General features: G+C 39.5%; 1 protein-coding gene across 10 annotated transcripts in view; it reads left to right on the plus strand.

Moving 5' to 3' along the window:
• The window catches only part of LIMCH1 (LIM and calponin homology domains 1), a 240,122-nt gene that overhangs the window by 216,527 nt on the left and 6,026 nt on the right, over window positions 1–17,569 (plus strand). For 7 of the 10 annotated variants that reach the window (XM_089525161.1, XM_089525165.1, XM_089525166.1 and 4 more), the window contains 9 exons: window positions 1,164–1,247; window positions 4,697–4,789; window positions 7,562–7,666; window positions 8,791–8,927; window positions 10,292–10,407; window positions 11,357–11,471; window positions 12,183–12,269; window positions 13,215–13,323; window positions 14,542–14,644. In XM_089525161.1, the coding sequence (XP_089381287.1) occupies window positions 1,164–1,247; window positions 4,697–4,789; window positions 7,562–7,666; window positions 8,791–8,927; window positions 10,292–10,407; window positions 11,357–11,471; window positions 12,183–12,269; window positions 13,215–13,323; window positions 14,542–14,644 (949 nt within the window). The remainder of the gene's footprint in view (window positions 1–1,163; window positions 1,248–4,696; window positions 4,790–7,561; window positions 7,667–8,790; window positions 8,928–10,291; window positions 10,408–11,356; window positions 11,472–12,182; window positions 12,270–13,214; window positions 13,324–14,541; window positions 14,645–17,569) is intronic. The other 3 variants (XM_089525160.1, XM_089525162.1, XM_089525164.1) reach the window with 3 other exon arrangements.

Genomic DNA, 17,569 nt, shown 5'->3' on the forward strand with positions numbered 1-17,569 from the left:
ACCACCTACTAGGATTCCCTAAGAGATTTTACCCAGGCAGGCCTTCTGCTCAGGATCCTATCAGCATCTAGTTTCTTGAGTGGAAAGTTGCTCCAGAACTGCAGGGTGTACTCTGTTTCCCTTCCTAGATGACCTCTATTGCTCAGGGAACAGCTAAGAACGTGGATTGCCACCACATATATCTAAAATGGGATGGGCAACATTTTCAAGTGCAAAAGGGAGTGTGGGGAGTGCTGAACCATTCATTCCTTTGTTTTTTTCCAGAGAGGGAGACAGTCTCTCTCTCTCTCTCTCTCTCTCTCTCTCTCTCTCTCTCTCTCTCTGTCACACACACACACACGCTCACACACGCTCACACACACACACCAGCTGTTTTTGTCCTGTCTGGGAACAGGTAATCTAGTGTGTCACTTCACCTCTTCTCTCAAGCCTATACTGTTCTTTATGGCGGTGCAGCTACTAGGCACCACTTTTCTGCAAGAATTCTGTTCCTCAGTAGTTTAAAAATACAGTGCTCTGTTCCTGAGATATGCCCTCCAAGAAGGCTGTGGCATATCTCTGGAGTTGGCATAGCACTAGAGGTAAGATCCTCGTAAATGAGGGACATTCTGCAAATACACCCTCTGAATCTAAAGTAGAGATATAAAGAATGTTTGTGAAGTTTATCATCTTTGAAAGAAAGAATATCTCAACCAATCAAGATACCCTATCAAGAAAATTGTGAACTTTTGTGAGATTTTTGACCATAGACAAATAAAATCCCTCATGAATGGAGAGAGGCATTCTAGTTCCTTGAGGTTCTTTAGAATGGGAAGTTTTGTCAGAGAGGTTGCATCCGCTGCTTTCTGAGATGATCCAAAGAAGAGGTTCTTCCATCCTCAGAATTCTTTACGTAATACTTGAATAGAAGTATGGGTCTGTGTTGAGGGCAAAGACAGTGAAGCAAATATTCATGTGCATTCAGATGTACCTTTGTATCCAAGTGGGTTGTGAACACATAGAGCCCTACTTTTATGAAGTATTGAAATGCCAAGTACTGTACTGTATGTATGAATTTGTGTGTGGTGTTTTAAGTAACCCAGCTGAATACATTGTAGAAGTCTTTATAATTTTTTTCTTGTAAGTGTTGCTGGTTTTTAATAGTATCCATTGAATTATTCAAGCGTTTTGGTTGCTGGTCTTGGAATCCAGAAGAAGAACGAAAGCGTCAGGAACGATGGCAGCACGAACAAGAACGCGTACTCCAGGTACCTCCAATCATTATTGTTTTCTCACATTCGTTGTTGTTGTTGTTGTGTGCCTTCAGGTCATTTCCAGTTTATGGTGACCCTAAGGTGAACATTTCACAGAGTTTTCTGGGGCTGAGAGTGTGTAATCACCCAAGGTCACCCAGTGGATTTCCCTAACCAAGTGGAAAATCAGACCTTGGTCTCCAGAGTAGTAGTTCAACACACAAACCACTATGCAACTCACATTTATATCCTGCCTCTCCCCCAAAGAGCTCAAGAGGTCTCCATTTTCTTCTTAGACTTTTTAATCTAGTGTCTCCTCAAGCAAAATAGCATTAACAATGAAGGAAATGTTATCCACTAAAATATACAGTGATATCATCCCATAGGTTCAAATTATTACACAGGATTTTCAAAGTGAACCTACCAAAGAAAGGTCTTTCCAGTGTCTGAGGTCTATTGATCCTAATTACAAGTCCTTCTCTACAATAATTGGGTGGTGCTTTTTTGCAAATAGATGCCCAGGTGTTAAAGAATTCCACAGGGCAACTTTCAGTCTTTTCAAGGCATTTTGCTACTTGGAAGAGAACAGCACATGGCATTCCCCACTTGCCCAGTCAAGGCACATGAATTACTTTGGCACCTGAGACAGGAAGTCCCACAAGTTCCTCTTCTTGGGAGGTAAAACAAACACAATAATCATTACATGACTAAAAATGTACTCTTCCATGACATGGTTTCCTGAGGCAGTTGCCTCACTCTGCCTAATAGCAGGACTGGCCTATTCTTTCTACCTTCAGAGAATACTTTGCAAAGTGGCCTCTCTTCAGTGCCAAGGAATCCCTTTGAACCCTTGTACGTTGCTGAGGATTTTTTGGCTTCTTCAACAGTGCATATCCAATTCAGATGATGTACTGGACAGGTCTGCTTGGCCACACTGTTGCCTCACCTAAACTGGGAAAGAGTCGTAAAATATATCCAGAGTTCTTCTGTGGTAGCATTCTTAAATCTTGAGTGAGCTGCCTTCAGGGAAGATTTCACTATGACTGATAGGCTTCCAAGGAATTCTAGTGTCCCCTGGACTACAGACGTTAGGGTATGTTAAGCCATTAACAGCTCCAGAGATATATGAACAGAAGACGGTACATGGTTGTCAAGTATGGGGAGAAAGAAGTAAGATAAAAACATACTTTTTTAAAGGATTGATTTAAACTCTGAGATACTTCACTGTCCAGAGTCCACACCCACTTTTAGTGATGGTGGTGTTTCTTCTCTCACCTAAAAGCTTTGCAAGTTTGTGGAACAGTAGCAAAGTTTGTTTGGCCAGAGGGGATAGATGAGAGGACACAACTCCAGCAATGGTCTCACTTTCAAACCACTGTTAGTTCTTCAAAATAAAGAAGAAGCTGTCTGCCTAAAGTGGTGAAGAACAGCTAAAGCATTGTTTGGTGTAGCTTCAAACTAGTGCTGAGCCAATATATTTGACCCAGTGATGTTTGTCATCTTCTGGCCTCAGGATAAAATTGACCTTCAAATATGCTGACTTCTGAGTTTGGATATGGATCAATGGGTTGCCGTAATAGCTGTCCTAGCTGGCTTTTACCAGCTTATCTATCTTTTTCTCTTGTTTTAACGAACAATAACTTTGGCAGTGTGACATCATGACATTACATGTCCCAACTAACTATAAGGAACATCTCAGTAGTAGAAGGCTAGAAGGTTAGCAGAAGGTTGGGTAGTTCTTAGTTTTAGAACATTGCAGGAGAGCAGCAGGAGAATAAATTACTCCCTAAATAAACCTGTATAAACTCACATAGCACCCACATAAACCTTTGTCAGATTCTCTAAGGCATCCAAACTGGCTCCCAAATTTTCATTGGTGAAAGAAGGAAGGATAGTAAGTAAATACTTGATAGGAAGACACCTTAATGGTTAGTTCTTTATGATTCCCAGATGCATATGCATAACCATGGTCCCTTCTTGCTTCTAAAATTACTGACTATCATTAACAGTTGGGACAAAATGTGTTGTAGCTTTAGAAAATAATACAATGTTTTAAAAGACATGCTTTGAAGAAATCACAACTTAATAAGTTTTGAAGTGTTCTTTTGTTTCGTAATATACATTGGAGTTGGGGGAGGGCATATATTTCTGAGAAAATAATTCTAGTCGGTAACCAAAGCTTTTTGGACTGTTATTGTTGTGTGCCTTCAAGTCATTTCCAAGTTGTAGCAACCCCAAGGTGAACCTGTCATGCAGTTTTCTTGGGATGATTTGTTTTGGGTTGCCTTTGCTTTCTTCTGAATCTGAGACAATGTGACTTGCCCAGGGTCAACCAGTGGGTTTCTGTAGTTGAGCAGGGATTCAAACCTGGTCTCCAGAGTCATAGTCCAGAGAGCTCAAACTGCAGCATACTGGCAGCATACTGGCTCTCCTTTCATCTCATGCTCCTAGTCATTTTATCATGCTGGCTTGGGGCTTCTGGAAGTTGTCGTCCCAAAAAGGAACTTTTCAGAACTTTGTCTAGAGCAAGGGTTTCCAGCGAGTGCAAGATGGATTTTTAGGGAGGGCAAAAAAGAGTGGCTTGTGAACATGAATCATCACTCAATTTTTTTCTGAATAAATTAGAGTCTCAGTTTAAAATTGCATTTTATGCACTGAGTTAAGAGCTTTTTTTAAAGTTCAGTTTGTTCACATGCAGCATTATTTGTAGATCAAAAATTAGAAATTGGACTTCTTCATCTTCAACTGTGATATTACTTTTATAGCAGTTGCGAACATTAATCAAACATTTCCTGGGGCTGCAGGCATGGAAATGGCTAGGAACTGGTCTAGAGCAACCAACTGCTTGACTAGTCATCATCTTCTCCACTTAGAACTTTTATAGGTTGTCTCTTTATCTCATAAGCTGACATAATTTTTGTAATTGATTTAAATGTTACTGGCAGCAGTTTATCCAGATTAGATTACTGCCAAAGCCAATAGATGCATGAAACCCAGTTAAATTTGTTTGTCAGTTTAGCCAAATGAAAATGCAAATCCAAATTTTCTAAATATAGTGAAATGTTTAGTTGTTGTTTGCTTGCTCACTTCCTTGCTTGCTGGAGCTCTTTGGGGCTGAGACTTAATTTTATCTCAGTATTTGATGGCCTAATTTCCAGTTAGCTACACATTTTATACAGCAATCATAGGTTTTGATTAAATGCTAAACTGATACAGCTTTCATTTTTCAGAGCAGCCCTGCATGTTAAGAAAACAAAGAAGTGGACTACCACTTCTTCTTTTGGCTGCATCTCAGTTAATTTTATCACCATCTTGATATAGTTACAATGTGTATTTTCCCAAACCTCACTTGAGCAAGGATATCTAAAAGGAAACCTTTGCTTGGAGGTCTTCTTTGAAGTCAGCAAAGAAACATATTTCCTCCCTTATATCCTAATTCCAGTTTGATATCTCAAACTGTACAGGAGAGGTATCAGAAGGAACAGGACAAGTTGAAAGAAGAATGGGAAAAAGCACAAAAAGAAGTCGAAGAGGAGGAACGTAAATACTATGAGGAGGTAAGAAGGCAGAGATGCAACTATGGATACTGATAATCTTGATTTAATAAGTCAATTAAATTGACTTATTAAAAGCAAGCTTTTTTGTCACTCAAACCATTCTTGCATGCTTTCCTTCATATGAGTATGCCAACAAACTAGGAAGTCCTCCAGTAACTATAATTCCCCATTTTGTCTAAACTAGGAAGTTATAATAACAGCTTCAGAAAAAGCCATAGTACATTAATGTTGGCTTGATAGCCTGGATTATTCAAAAGCAACTAATCATAATGTTCTGATTTACACAAAACCAGAAGCTATCATTAATTAAAGTTCCTGAGTTTTTTGTTCATGCTAGGAAAGGGAGTGAAGGGGACATTGCAGCCACAATGTTGTGAGTTCAATCTCCTCAGGGCTCCAGGCTGATTCAGTCTTCCATCCTTTTGTAGGTCGGTAAAATAAGTAACCAGCTTGTTGGGGGCAATTGGCAAAAATGTACTTGAGAGAGTGCTTAGTTCACTATTAAGCGGTATAGAAATGTAAACTGTTAAAGTGCTATTGCACAATGTTCACTCATATTTCAACTTTTTAGTATAGACTATTGGCTGTATTATTTGTCTTGTCCTTTATTTTTATGCCAGAAGCTTGTTTTTCCCCCTAGGTGCGGACTTCCTCTGTATCTTTCAAGGTTTTGTCAAAGCAGAATACTTGTTAACTGTTTTCATAAGCAAAAGTTCTGTATTTGTGAAGTGTGAGGCAGGGAAAGAGTGAGAGAGACCAAGCAGCTTATAGTACATTATTTTATATTATATAAATTTGTTGTTATTTGATATCAAGTCAGCTTCGACATCTGGTGCCCCTATGACTGAGATACGTTCAAGACCCCAAGTCATCAACTGTCTTGCTCAGGTCTTGAGAACTCAGTTCTGTGGCTTCCTTGATCAGTTATGTAAATCCACTGTACTATTTTATTTCTGGTTGTAACAAGTTTTTAGTAAAAATAAAAACTAAAAAGCAAAATTGCCCATGCTACCTAAATGGAACTTGCAAATTTAGAGGCGCTTGTCAATGAATGTAATTACCTTACTGAAAATGCCCCATTCCTGTCCACTGTAGCTTGCTCATGCCAAGTATGGCAATGTTTCTACATTCTATTTCTTTTTAAACAATGTCTAGCTTCTCATGATTCATGCTTCTCACATTCCATTTTCCTATACTATATCAAGGAAGCCACAGCCCTGAGTTTGCAATAGTGGAGCAGGACTGTTGATAACAGAATAACTTGGAGGTCTCTCATTCACAGGGTCACCATCAGTTGAAGTCAGCTTGATGACAAATAACAACGGCATTGGCTGCATCCACACTGTAGAAACAATCTGGTTTGACACCACTTTAACTGCCATGGCCGCATACTATGGAATTCTGGGAACTCTGCTCTGGTGCACAACAAACTACAGTTCCCAGAATTCCATAGCTTGGAGCCATGGCAGTTAAAGTGGTGTCAAACTGAATTGTTTCTCCAGTGCAGATGCAGCCACTGAGTATCAAAAGTGTGCCAGCAGGGAACTGCCACATTTTCACCTTGAAATTTCTCAAAGGCATCTAGTTGCTTGATGATGGTGGTGTAACAGATTGAACTAGATGAGTGTATTTGACTAATTATTTTATGTCATTTGCTTTATCTATCCATGGATTGCCTCACTACTGAAATTGCAAGGCTAAAAAGTTACAGACTGCCCAGAATGTATTCAGCTCTGGAAAGCTCCAAAATAAAAGTTGAAACCTTGTGTTTGGAATCTCAGTATTGTTAACTTAGGTCCAAAACACACTGCAGAAACAATCCAGTTTGAGACTGCTTTAGCTTGCCCTGGCTCAATGCTAGCAAATTCTAGGTAGTGTAGGTTTGTGAGACTTTGTGCTTTCTCTGTCAGAGAGCTCTGGTGGCACAATAAACTAAAGTTCCCAGGATTCCCTAGCTCTGAACCAAGGTAGTTAAATTGGTCTCAAAGTGGATTATTTCTGCAGTGTGTTTTGGATCTTACCTTGTAGCTCTAGGCCAGTGGTTCCCAACCTTCCTAATGCCGCGACCCTTTAATACAGTTCCTCATGTTGTTGTGACCCAAACCCATGAAATTATTTTCATTGCTACTTCATAACTGTAATTAAATAGATGTTTTCCAATGGTCTTAGGCGACCCCCATGAAAGGGTCATTCAACCCCCAAAGGGTCCCAACCCACAGGTTGGGAACCACTGCTCTAGGCGATATCTATAACAATCGAAATAACAGATTTTCTTCACAAAAAGCCCCTAATTCTCACACTTCAAATGAATGAGGAGAAGCATACATACAGATTTGCATACTTTGTGGTGGTCCCTCTCTCAAGGGTTCAGAACAGTTTTAAAAGAATTGTGATAAATACTGAAAAGAAGGAAAGAGCATGGTGAATGAGAATAACCAAGAAGTTCAGCCAAAAGGGGAGATAAATGATAAGACAAGAATTAGGAACTATAGTATGTTGAGTACAAAAGACTTACATCTTCTTCTTTTTTTCACTTTCTTTTTTCAATTTATTGCAAGTATTTTATTATTAAATTATCATTATACCTGATTTCTGGCCTTCACCTCTCTCGTCCCAGCCAGCCACAATCCCATTTCTGCCCCAGAACAGACTAGAAAACACCACTTGAATTGTTTTTTGCTTTTATTCCTAGTTGAAGTTTATAGGGCTGGTTTTGTGCTCATTCCATGGATTCTTCAAGATGCTCCTTTGACATTCTTTCCTCTTCTGTAGGAACGCAAGATCATTGAAGATACCATTGTTCCATTCACAGTTACTTCAGGCTCTGCAGAACCCTTGTCAACCTCTTCCTCAGTGACAGATGGCAATGAGATTGTGGTGAGTTCTCAGCTAGAACTGGACAATAAAGTAGGAAGTTGAAGGCAAGCTTTCAGGAATATAAGTAGGAATTCTTTTTGTAACCTAAATGATTACAGGAAGGATAAGCAAGGCAGTTATGTTTCATAAGTTGAGCTGAGCTGAACTTTGAAAACAGTGTTTGATTAGAATATCTTTTAGTTAGATCTCAAAGAGTCCTTATATCCAAGGAGGGAATATTTCTGTTAACGATTACTCCTTTTATGTATAAAGAATTTTTTAAAACCTCTCCTTCATTCTCCAACCCTCTGCATCATATCCCACAGTGTTGCAGAAAGATATCCAACTTTCCAGAGCTGATAAAGAGAACAGGGAGCTGAAGGGGGAGCTGAAACATGAAAAGATCCATTCTGTGAGCACAAACTCTGGATCCAGCTGTTTGCTTTGCAATAAGGGAACATGTGTGGGAGCCAGTGTCATGTAATGTTTTGAGCATTGGACTATGACTCCCAAGACCAGGATTCAAATTCCCCCTCAACCATGGAAACCTATTGGTTGACCTTGGACAAATTACATTCTTTCAGCTTCTGAGGAAGGCAAAGACAAGCCGCCTATGAACAAATCTTGCCAATAAAACCCCATGATAGGTTCACCTTATTGTCGCCATAAGTCAAAAACATCTTGAAGGCACACAACAGCAAGAACTAGGTAATGTGTGCAACAACCATGTATTTTGGACTGTATGTAATGTTAATTATGTAACAGTTGATGTAACAATAGTAATATAATTTCCTACTTGACAGCCTTATAGCTTGGCTTGAAATTCTAATTGTCAAGCTTTGGTTTGTGAATAGTTTGCAAATCAGAATGAGAAATCATGGTTATGGTCATTTTTCTGCCTCTGTAAGCTTCTTCACCATGGTTATTGGCATAAACGTATGAAGTGGTGCACTGAGATGGCGTGGGAAACTTTTGTACTGTGAAAGCTCAAACCACAGCTTGGTGTGATGTCGTCATTGATCTTATATTATCATCTTCCATTCATGTGTAATAAGAAAACAGTTGTCAGGAGTGCTTCCCATTTGTTTCCTGTGGAATATGCTGATCAAATCAAGAAATCTTTCTGTTTTCTCTATTTGTGGTAGAATATGGTAGAAATGAGTAACTTTGAAGAGGAACACAAGCAAAAAGAAGGCAGAACTCTGAAGAAACTATTTTGTGAACAAGATGGCACACTTTTCTCAAAAAACAAGGAATATGAACCACAGAAGGAGAATTTGAGGTGTGTGAAGGAAATAACATTTCAAAAGTATAAAAGGATGTACAGGACTTTCTTCCAGAAGAATATATAATTGAGAAATACAAGCCATTTTGCTTCCAGGGGAAATGCAAATACTTTATTTTGGATGCAGTGGCTAAGTTCACATGGGCCAGAATACTCGGAGAGCAGCACAAGTATTCTGGCCCTAAAGCTGCCCCAAATTCCCTCTTTACCTGGGCATTCCAGAGCAATGCGCACTCCACTGTGCTTCAATGGCATGAGTCACTCCCTCTGAAGTCAGAACAAGGCACCCAGCTTCAGTCACATGCCTGGTGTGTCATTCTGACCTCAGAGAAAATGACTTATGGCAGAGGCAGCAGCACTGGGGCATACAGCAGGACGAAAATGGAAATGGCCATAGGGCGTCACTCTAGAGGTTCCAGATTTACTGGGAAGATCCAAAACAAAAGGTTTTTAAAATCCATTGTAAGGGTGGTATACTGCAGGTTCAGTGCTGAACTGGCCTACATCATCCAGACAGTTTGTACCAGAGTCAGGAATTGGGCCCTGCATCTTCTGTACAGATCAACTTGAGGACAGGGGATGACATGTTATTTGGCCCATGCAAACAGAGCCAATGAAGAAATATACAGAAACAGGAAGCACTTCATGTATAGAATAGTTGCCACTGTTACCTCCAGATCAAAGACCAAGTAAATGTTGGCATATCACAAATGAAGTATTCTATGAGGTAGTGAATCTGTTTTGCTGAGTAATGTATGTACCTTTGTAAATCAGCCTTTGGTAAGGTGTGAGTACAAAATTTCTCCTTCATTGGCTGTAATGGCACTTTTCATCAATTTCCTGCCTTTTCAATTGTTTGTTGTAACATACTTAGAGCCAGAGTAGGTTTTTCAGGATTATGCAGTTACCTTCTTCTCACATTCATCGTGAGAAGCCAGCTGTTTGGGTGTATGACTACTTTGCCTACTCACAATATGCTAGTTCCCATCACCCATTTTGAGTGGCAGGAGAATCTACTATTTGCTTGCTACTAGTAGTATTGTTTCATTCGCTGGTTGGATTAGAAAAATAGGTGTGCCTAACACATCAGTGTCAGATACCTGTGCAAACTGGTGGAGGCATATACTCTTTCATTTAGTATTGCATATATGTCAATTGCTGAACTAGAAAGGTAGATAACTAACTTGCCTGCACTTGGCATTGGAAGCAATGAAATAATACATACGTTAGCTAAATCAGAGCCATGTTCAACTTCAGCATCATATACTCAAATTTGAAAACACAGTTATGAAATAAGGTAGTTCAATATTATTCAACATTATTCTGACCTTGCTTTATAAAATGTATTTTTTGTTTGTCAGCACTGTAAATGAAGGCTACGTAGACACCAATTACCAGAGAAGAAATGAGAACAATCACCAGATAGCCATGCCAGAATGTATGCCGCCCACCAAAATGACTTTGCCTTTGTGTCAAGGTATGTGACGCCTTTTTAGATATCTCTTTGTGAAAGAAAATCTTTTCTACAAATTGAAACTACATTGCCTTTTGAAAGCCTTGTCTTGCATGTAAAGTATAACTGTTCTAGACTTGGAGAATACCATAACTTTCTGTTCTTTTGTACAAATGGATCCTGTATTACAGTTCTAAAATGCATGATAAAATCAAAATATGCACAATAAATACTTCAAATTTCTGAAATTCCTTGACATTTAACCATGATCTCTTCATAAATATTACAGATGCCTATTACTGTTAGGACAAATTTGAAACTCTAATGGCATAATTAAATATCTTCTAGCCTTTATAATTCTACAAGAGTGACTTTATTGAGTTAGTTAGGTCCAAAACACACTGCAGAAATAATCCAGTTTGAGGTCGCTTTAACTGTCCTGGCTCAGTGCTAGGGAATCTTGGGAATTGTAGTTTATTATGGCACCAGAGCTCTCTGACATAAAAGGCTAAATGTCTCATAAAACTATAGTTCCCTTCAGTTATCTCTTAACTTGCACACTCATGGTTCATAATTTCACCTTCATAATAAAGCAAGGGTATGATGTTACTGAAAAGAAAGAACTTCTGTTTAGAGAAAGGGGTTAGGAACCATTGGCCTTCCAGGTGCTTTGGACTTCAGTTCCCAATCAGTATGGCTGGTGATAAGAGGTTATGGGAACTGTAGTCCAAAGCATCTCAAGGTCCAGTGGTTTATCACCTCTGGTCTATGAAAGCTAGCAGCTATCAGAGAGCATCTTCAGGCCATTGAAACCCACTGTTGTGGTGTAATCCTGGGGCACGATGGGGTGGGTGGAAGGTACAAGGAGACAGTTACTGAGTAGTACAGCAACAATGAAGTAATGTGTTAAAAGAAAAAGGAACTGCCATTGCCACAGTTAAAACCTCTTATCATCTGAATACTTTTAATTCAGAAATCCCACAGAATCAGAGTCAACAAAGTCCATGTGTTTCAGACATCAGACAGAAAAATTCACCCTTGGAACATAATTTAAGTCTACCAGTCAATTCTGCAAAAGACACTTGGAGGTAGGTAAAAGGTTTCTGTCATAGCCTACTTGACTAATCCACATAGTAAGAGAGAACTGATGCCACAGACCCCTCAGACAGGGATACTTTGAAGGAGGAAGTGGTTGTATTGGAAGTACTTTGACACTGCTCAGTGGGCACTCTGTGTCAGAGCAACTACTGATGATAGTCTATACAAATAGTAGATTATATAGTAAAATATTCTTGGACTGTGCCATTTAAGCAAACAGGTTACAGGTGTCATGACTGAACACTTCCCTATCTGTAATTTTGGTTCCCTAGCAACTGCTAATTCAGTTACGCATCCTACATATAGACCAGATACCGGGGAAAATTCAGCCAAGGTATAGCAAGGTATTATTATGTTGCATTCTATTCTATATTTGTTTACAAGAGGAACTGTTCAGATTTGCAACTCTCCAACTAGAGTTTATTAAAGCAATGCTCAAAGACGATTCTACTACAATGTTCTGGAGTTTGCATAGACTTGGTTTGTTTATGCCTCCAAGGTCAACAACACAGACCACCACCATCTGAAGAAACCTGAATCCTCATTCCTGCCCACACAACAGCAGAAAGTCTTCCTAGTAGCGACTAACAGTATGAGCTTCAAAGCCAAGGCTTGCTCCATTTTCCTTTCAACTGTCTGAAGAGGAATATAAATTTAACTCCAGAAGCTTCACCAGAATTCTTTTCTGTTTTGTACTTCAGGGTTGGCTGTCAAGAGAGGTCTAGAACTGGGCCAACACCACCATGTTCGCCTTCAATTCAAAGCCAGTCACCCAACAGGTATAAAAGGTCAATAAGAGGTTTATTTTCCCCCCAAACTGATCAACATCTTTATAACATTAATTTCAGCCCAAACTTTCTAAGTGGGTGAACCCAGTTTTGAGGTGCAGAGGTTATGTCTGTGTGTAAGAGCACAGTTGGTAATATTTTATGAGTTAAATTTACAGGTAGTCAGGTTGTTCTGGTACCACACTCAGTGACATCTGGATTTGTGGGAGATGGTTGACTCAGCTGCAGAGTCCTAACAAATACATCATGAACATGAAACACATCCATAGGGTGCTCAAGTGAAGAAGGACTCAAATAGTACCCATAATGTTTGTAATCCATGCCTGTGGAGTAGCAATGCTAGTTCCCTTCAAGGCCACACAGCTGGCAGGAGTAGAGAACAAATCCGAATCTGAACGAATTGTCCACTAGGGGATACTCTGACAAAGAAAACGTTACCTTTTGATGCACTAGTCATACTGTGCAAACTGCATACATTATGCACTGTGTGACTGTAGCACAGTGGGCAAGGTGCAAAGGATTCCTCTGATTATCCATAAAAACAATTGAGCAGCTGTAGCTTTCCCTGACTCAATGGCTATCCAGGGACATTCCAGCCTTTCAGTGAAAATGGCAAGTTCCCTCATGTGTCAAATACTGTTGGCCCTTCTTATACATTGATTTTTTTATACGCGGATTCAAGCATCCATGGTTTGAAAATGTTCAAAAAAAGTATAAATTTCAAATATCAAACCTTGATTTTCCATTTTGCTCTATGATTATATTTAATGGGACTTGAACATTCACAGATTTTGTTATCCACGGGGGATCTTGGAACCAAACCCCAGTATATAACAAGGATCCACTATATGAGCTTTTGGGAGTGGAGGCAGGATTACTGGGAACACAATACAAGAGGAGGAAGAGGTTAACCAAGCTTTCCTTTCCTTTTCTTTATCATTTTAGGTCTATCAGTGGCAAGAAGCTCTGCTCCAGCTGTGGGCAGCCTCTTGGAAAAGGCGCTGCCATGATTATTGAATCACTTGGTCTTTACTTCCATATTCAGTGCTTCAGGGTAGGCTTCATGTGCTAATACTGTTCCTCCTAACTAAAGACTGGTTTACCTGTTACCTTCTTCCCCCCCCCCCAACAAAAAGATGCTATGTGGTTGTTCCCCTAACCGTAACTAGGACATCTGCCCTTGCTTGTCATAGGGGTCTTTATGCCCACCATGCAAGAACCAGATGTTCCTGGGCATGCCTTCCATCTTGACTGCTTGTGTGGCAAATTACTTTAGTATAGAGTAGCCACCTGAGGTTGTCCTGCTATAGGAGCAAGGTAATGTAATGAAGGCAGGTCCATAGAAGCACCACATAACAGCTCTATCATATTTGTTTCTCTGTGAGGTAGAAAAAATAAGTGGTACCTAATAAAACTTACTCCCCTCTGTTGTGTTCCTTACTCTCCCTTTTTGACATTTCATTGTACTAGAAAGAGTCTACCTGTCTCTTACCTAGTCTAGAAGTTCTCAAACTGTGGAAAGATCCTGAAACTGTTAAGAATATCTGTACTAGCTTATGTATATCACTTTTTATTTCTGAGCACAGTGGTTGGGGCCAGATTAACAAACATCCTAACTAGGCCCTGACCTATAATTTTTTAATATTAATTATTTTCCTCAAAATTTCTCCATAATTTTACCAGTTAAAGTGATTTCATCAGTTATGATTTGGGGATGTAGTTTTTATAGCATGGTACATGTTTTGTCAACAGTGCTGGCACAGCAGGAGAAGGTTATCAAAATACCAGTAGCATCACTAAGGTTTGTGTCACCTGGTGCAGTAGCTCATGATATCACAACCATTGCTATTACATTCAGAGATATATGGGAATTATGAATTATGTGCAACATCAGTACAAAAAGCATTACTAAGGATTCTGTATGGTGTGGGATGGGAGTGAGTGAGAGGGAAGGACATCATAAGTTACTGTATCAGGTGACGCCAAATAATTGTAGACTATGATCCCCATAAGCACAGCCAGGAATTGTGAAAGTTGTGCCCACACCTTGCCCAAGGGATTTCTGCAACCCAAGGTTTTGTGTGAGTGGAACTATGGATATACAAGAGTGAGAATTCTTAGCATGCTCTCCGAAGTATAGCGCCAAGGATTCTTTCAGAATTGGCTATTGTGATAGTTAAGCTACTGTAAAACCAATAAATGTTTATTGGGTAGATATCCCATGAATGTATCACTTAACCCTTATTTTACCCACTCTTTGTCCAATGAATAGTGTGGAATTTGTAAAGAACAGCTTGGAGATGCAGCAAGTGGAACTGATGTCCGAATTAGAAATGGTCTCCTCAACTGCAATGATTGTTACATCAGATCCAGAAGTAAGTACCTGTAGTTAGATCTCAGTTTGCTATTTACCATTTTGATGTGTAGATGTGTGGGTGTGTTTTAGTTTCAATGCTATATACTGCTGCATCTTTACAAACAGATCCAGAATCACTACTATCCCATAGAATCTTTGCTTTTCCCAATTGCCCACATATACGAGTTACTATAAAGAATTTATTGTGTATCAGTTCGCCTGAAATAAACACAGGGATGACAAGGCTGTGATACTCCTGAAGTTAAATCCATGGTACAATATTACACTTATTTACTCAGAAGTGAGTTGCACTGTATTGGGGACATGCAAATGCAGGAGTGCAGCTTTAATGTCTTGTTTGATTTCAGTTGGACAGCACTTACATAACTGTCCTGCTGAAGTCAGAGGAACATGATGCAGCATTAGATGGGATGTAGCATTAAATAGGCAGTGTGTAGACTAAAATTATTCTCCTTTTTACTTTAGAGTAAGCATGTGCAATCTTGATTTGGATTGAGATTAGAATAGTGGTGGGGATTAAGCTTCATCTAATTTTTATGTACAAATCCTCTTCTTTGTGGGTTTTTAAAAAAGAATAAAACTATAGGAAATGGGGGTTTTAATGAAAAAAAGTGATATAAGGGAATTATGAATTATGAGCAACATAATTCTGAACTGAGCTTTAAACCTCCCCACTATATGCACCTGTTGTAGAGTGAAAAAGAAAGTGATCTTAGGCTACAAGCTGTGCATTTTATAATGTAGTTTGTCTCTGAGGAAGACTTGATTTTGGTTGTATCTTAACCATCCTTTCTCCCACATTACCAAAATTGATCACCTAGAAGCAGTTTGCATTTATAGAACTGGTGGGATTCATGTGGCAGTCCAATGGTAGTTCGACTTTAAGTCCCAGCATTCCTCACCATTGGTTATGCTGGCTAGGGCTGCTGAGACTTGCAGTCCAACAACATTTGGAGGGCTGCACAGTTCCCATCCCTGTTCTAGGAAAATAGGCAGTGCAGCTGTCTTAATTTTTGTGCGACACATAGTCTTGTAATTATTTTAGTTTCTTTTTGTAAAGTATTTCATCTGCATATTAATTGCATGTCATGATCATTTGTATGGAAGAGTATTTTCTTGCTTTCTTTTCTGAATTCTGTTTATGTGTTTTTTGTATTTACATCCCTCTAAATATGTATGATTTCGCCTCACCAAAACCCTTTTTATCCTAACCAAAACCCCATGAGATAGGTTAGGCTGAGAAAGAGCATCTGAACCTAGCCTTTATCAGGCAATTTTTGCCTTTGTCTCCCACCCTAGAGAGCAAGGCTACCTATGCCCTATGGTGATTCAGGACAAGAATGACATTAGGAACATGCTCATTTGGAAAGGTGATAGCCTCTTCTTCTGAAGAGGAGGTGGAAAAGAAAGCAAGAATTTTTATCTTAGAAACATTTCTATATGGTAAAAGGTAGAGGGTGCTGTTGTATAAATTCTCAGTTATTTACATGATTTTTAAAATTCACTTGGAGTCAGCATTTTATAAAAGCTTCCAAAAGTGCGAAATGAAATGAAAGAAAAATAGGGGAATAATTGAGTAGATATATAGGTTTACTTTTTTGAAACTCAGCTTCTCTGACTTAGAATCTAGTGGCATATCTTGATGCAACCAGCAGCAGTAGGATGAAATGGCCAACTAGAAACCGGTCAGCAGTCCACCAGGCTGTTTTCAGCCTAGGCCGAAAGAAGCCTGGTAAAATGCTGACCAGTTTCTAGTTGGCTGTTTTATCCTACTGCTGCTGGTTGCATTAGTCACTGAAAAGCATGCTGGACTAAATGTATATAAATACAATTGAAAAAGAGGTTTCATGAACAAGAATACATATTCCAGATTGCTTGAGTGTGTTTGTATGTGCCTTCAAGTCACCTGTCAATTTATGGCAACCCCATGAATTTCTTAGGGTTTTCTTAGGCAAGGAATACCCAGAGATGGTTTTGCCAGTTCCTTCCTCTGAAATATATCCTACAGCACCTGGTATTGATTGGAGATCTCCCATCCAAGTACTAATGGATCCTGTCCAGTTTGCTTACATACTTTATAACTGATTTTTGTTGGAGAAGTTGTTTTTCTGAGGAGACAACTAAGAGTTAAGTCAGATCCACCTTGTTCCAAAGTACAGTTGCAGGAGAAATAAATGTATATTCTACTTTTCTTTTTCTTTCTTTTTTTTTACTTGAAAGCTACCAGATGTACTCACTATGGCTGGAATCCTCTTGGGTCATTATGCTACCATAACACCAACAGTTGTAATCTCTTTTCTATGCTTATATAAAGAGTTATCCAAAACACCTTATGCACGTGCTTCTCCATTTGCCTGCAGTGCCATAAACCTGCTTAAAGCCTGGTTAGTACACAGGCACAGGTCTGCCCCGAGGCATGGGATGGTCACTAGTGCACCAGAGAAACCACCAGGATCTTGCAGCTCCCACCTTCCCTTCTTTTGTGTAATTATGCTGAGTCTTGGCCTGTGTCTATTTATTGGAGGATAAGAATGGTATCACACAGAAAAATGGGTTGCAAAACTTTGGAAAATTCTGCTAAATTAGCAGGTCCTTTGACGGATCTGGGAGGAAAGGCTTTCTTTTCCTCACAGTAATGTTCTGGAAGGCATGTATGTCAGTTTGTTTAGACCACCCTGACAACCTACATGTCACTGAGCCAAGAGCACATGATCTTAGCATCTGGCAGTCAAAGGCAACTGTTTTGGGGTAGGAAAAGGAGAAAGCCCATTCCCCACTGTAATTGTTAAGAAAACTTAGAAGATAGGTGCACTGCTTTTCAATGTAATTTGGAGCATGAAGCTGAGGAGCCCTCTTCCCAAGAAAATGCACCATGAGTTCAAAGATTCAAGGGAGATGACTGTACTGACTAGTGATGATGTGC

Source organism: Sceloporus occidentalis, unplaced genomic scaffold (assembly GCF_023333645.1).
Source record: "Sceloporus occidentalis isolate IW3139 unplaced genomic scaffold, rSceOcc1.0.p SCAF_5, whole genome shotgun sequence".
Classification (NCBI taxonomy): Eukaryota; Metazoa; Chordata; class Lepidosauria; order Squamata; family Phrynosomatidae; genus Sceloporus; species Sceloporus occidentalis.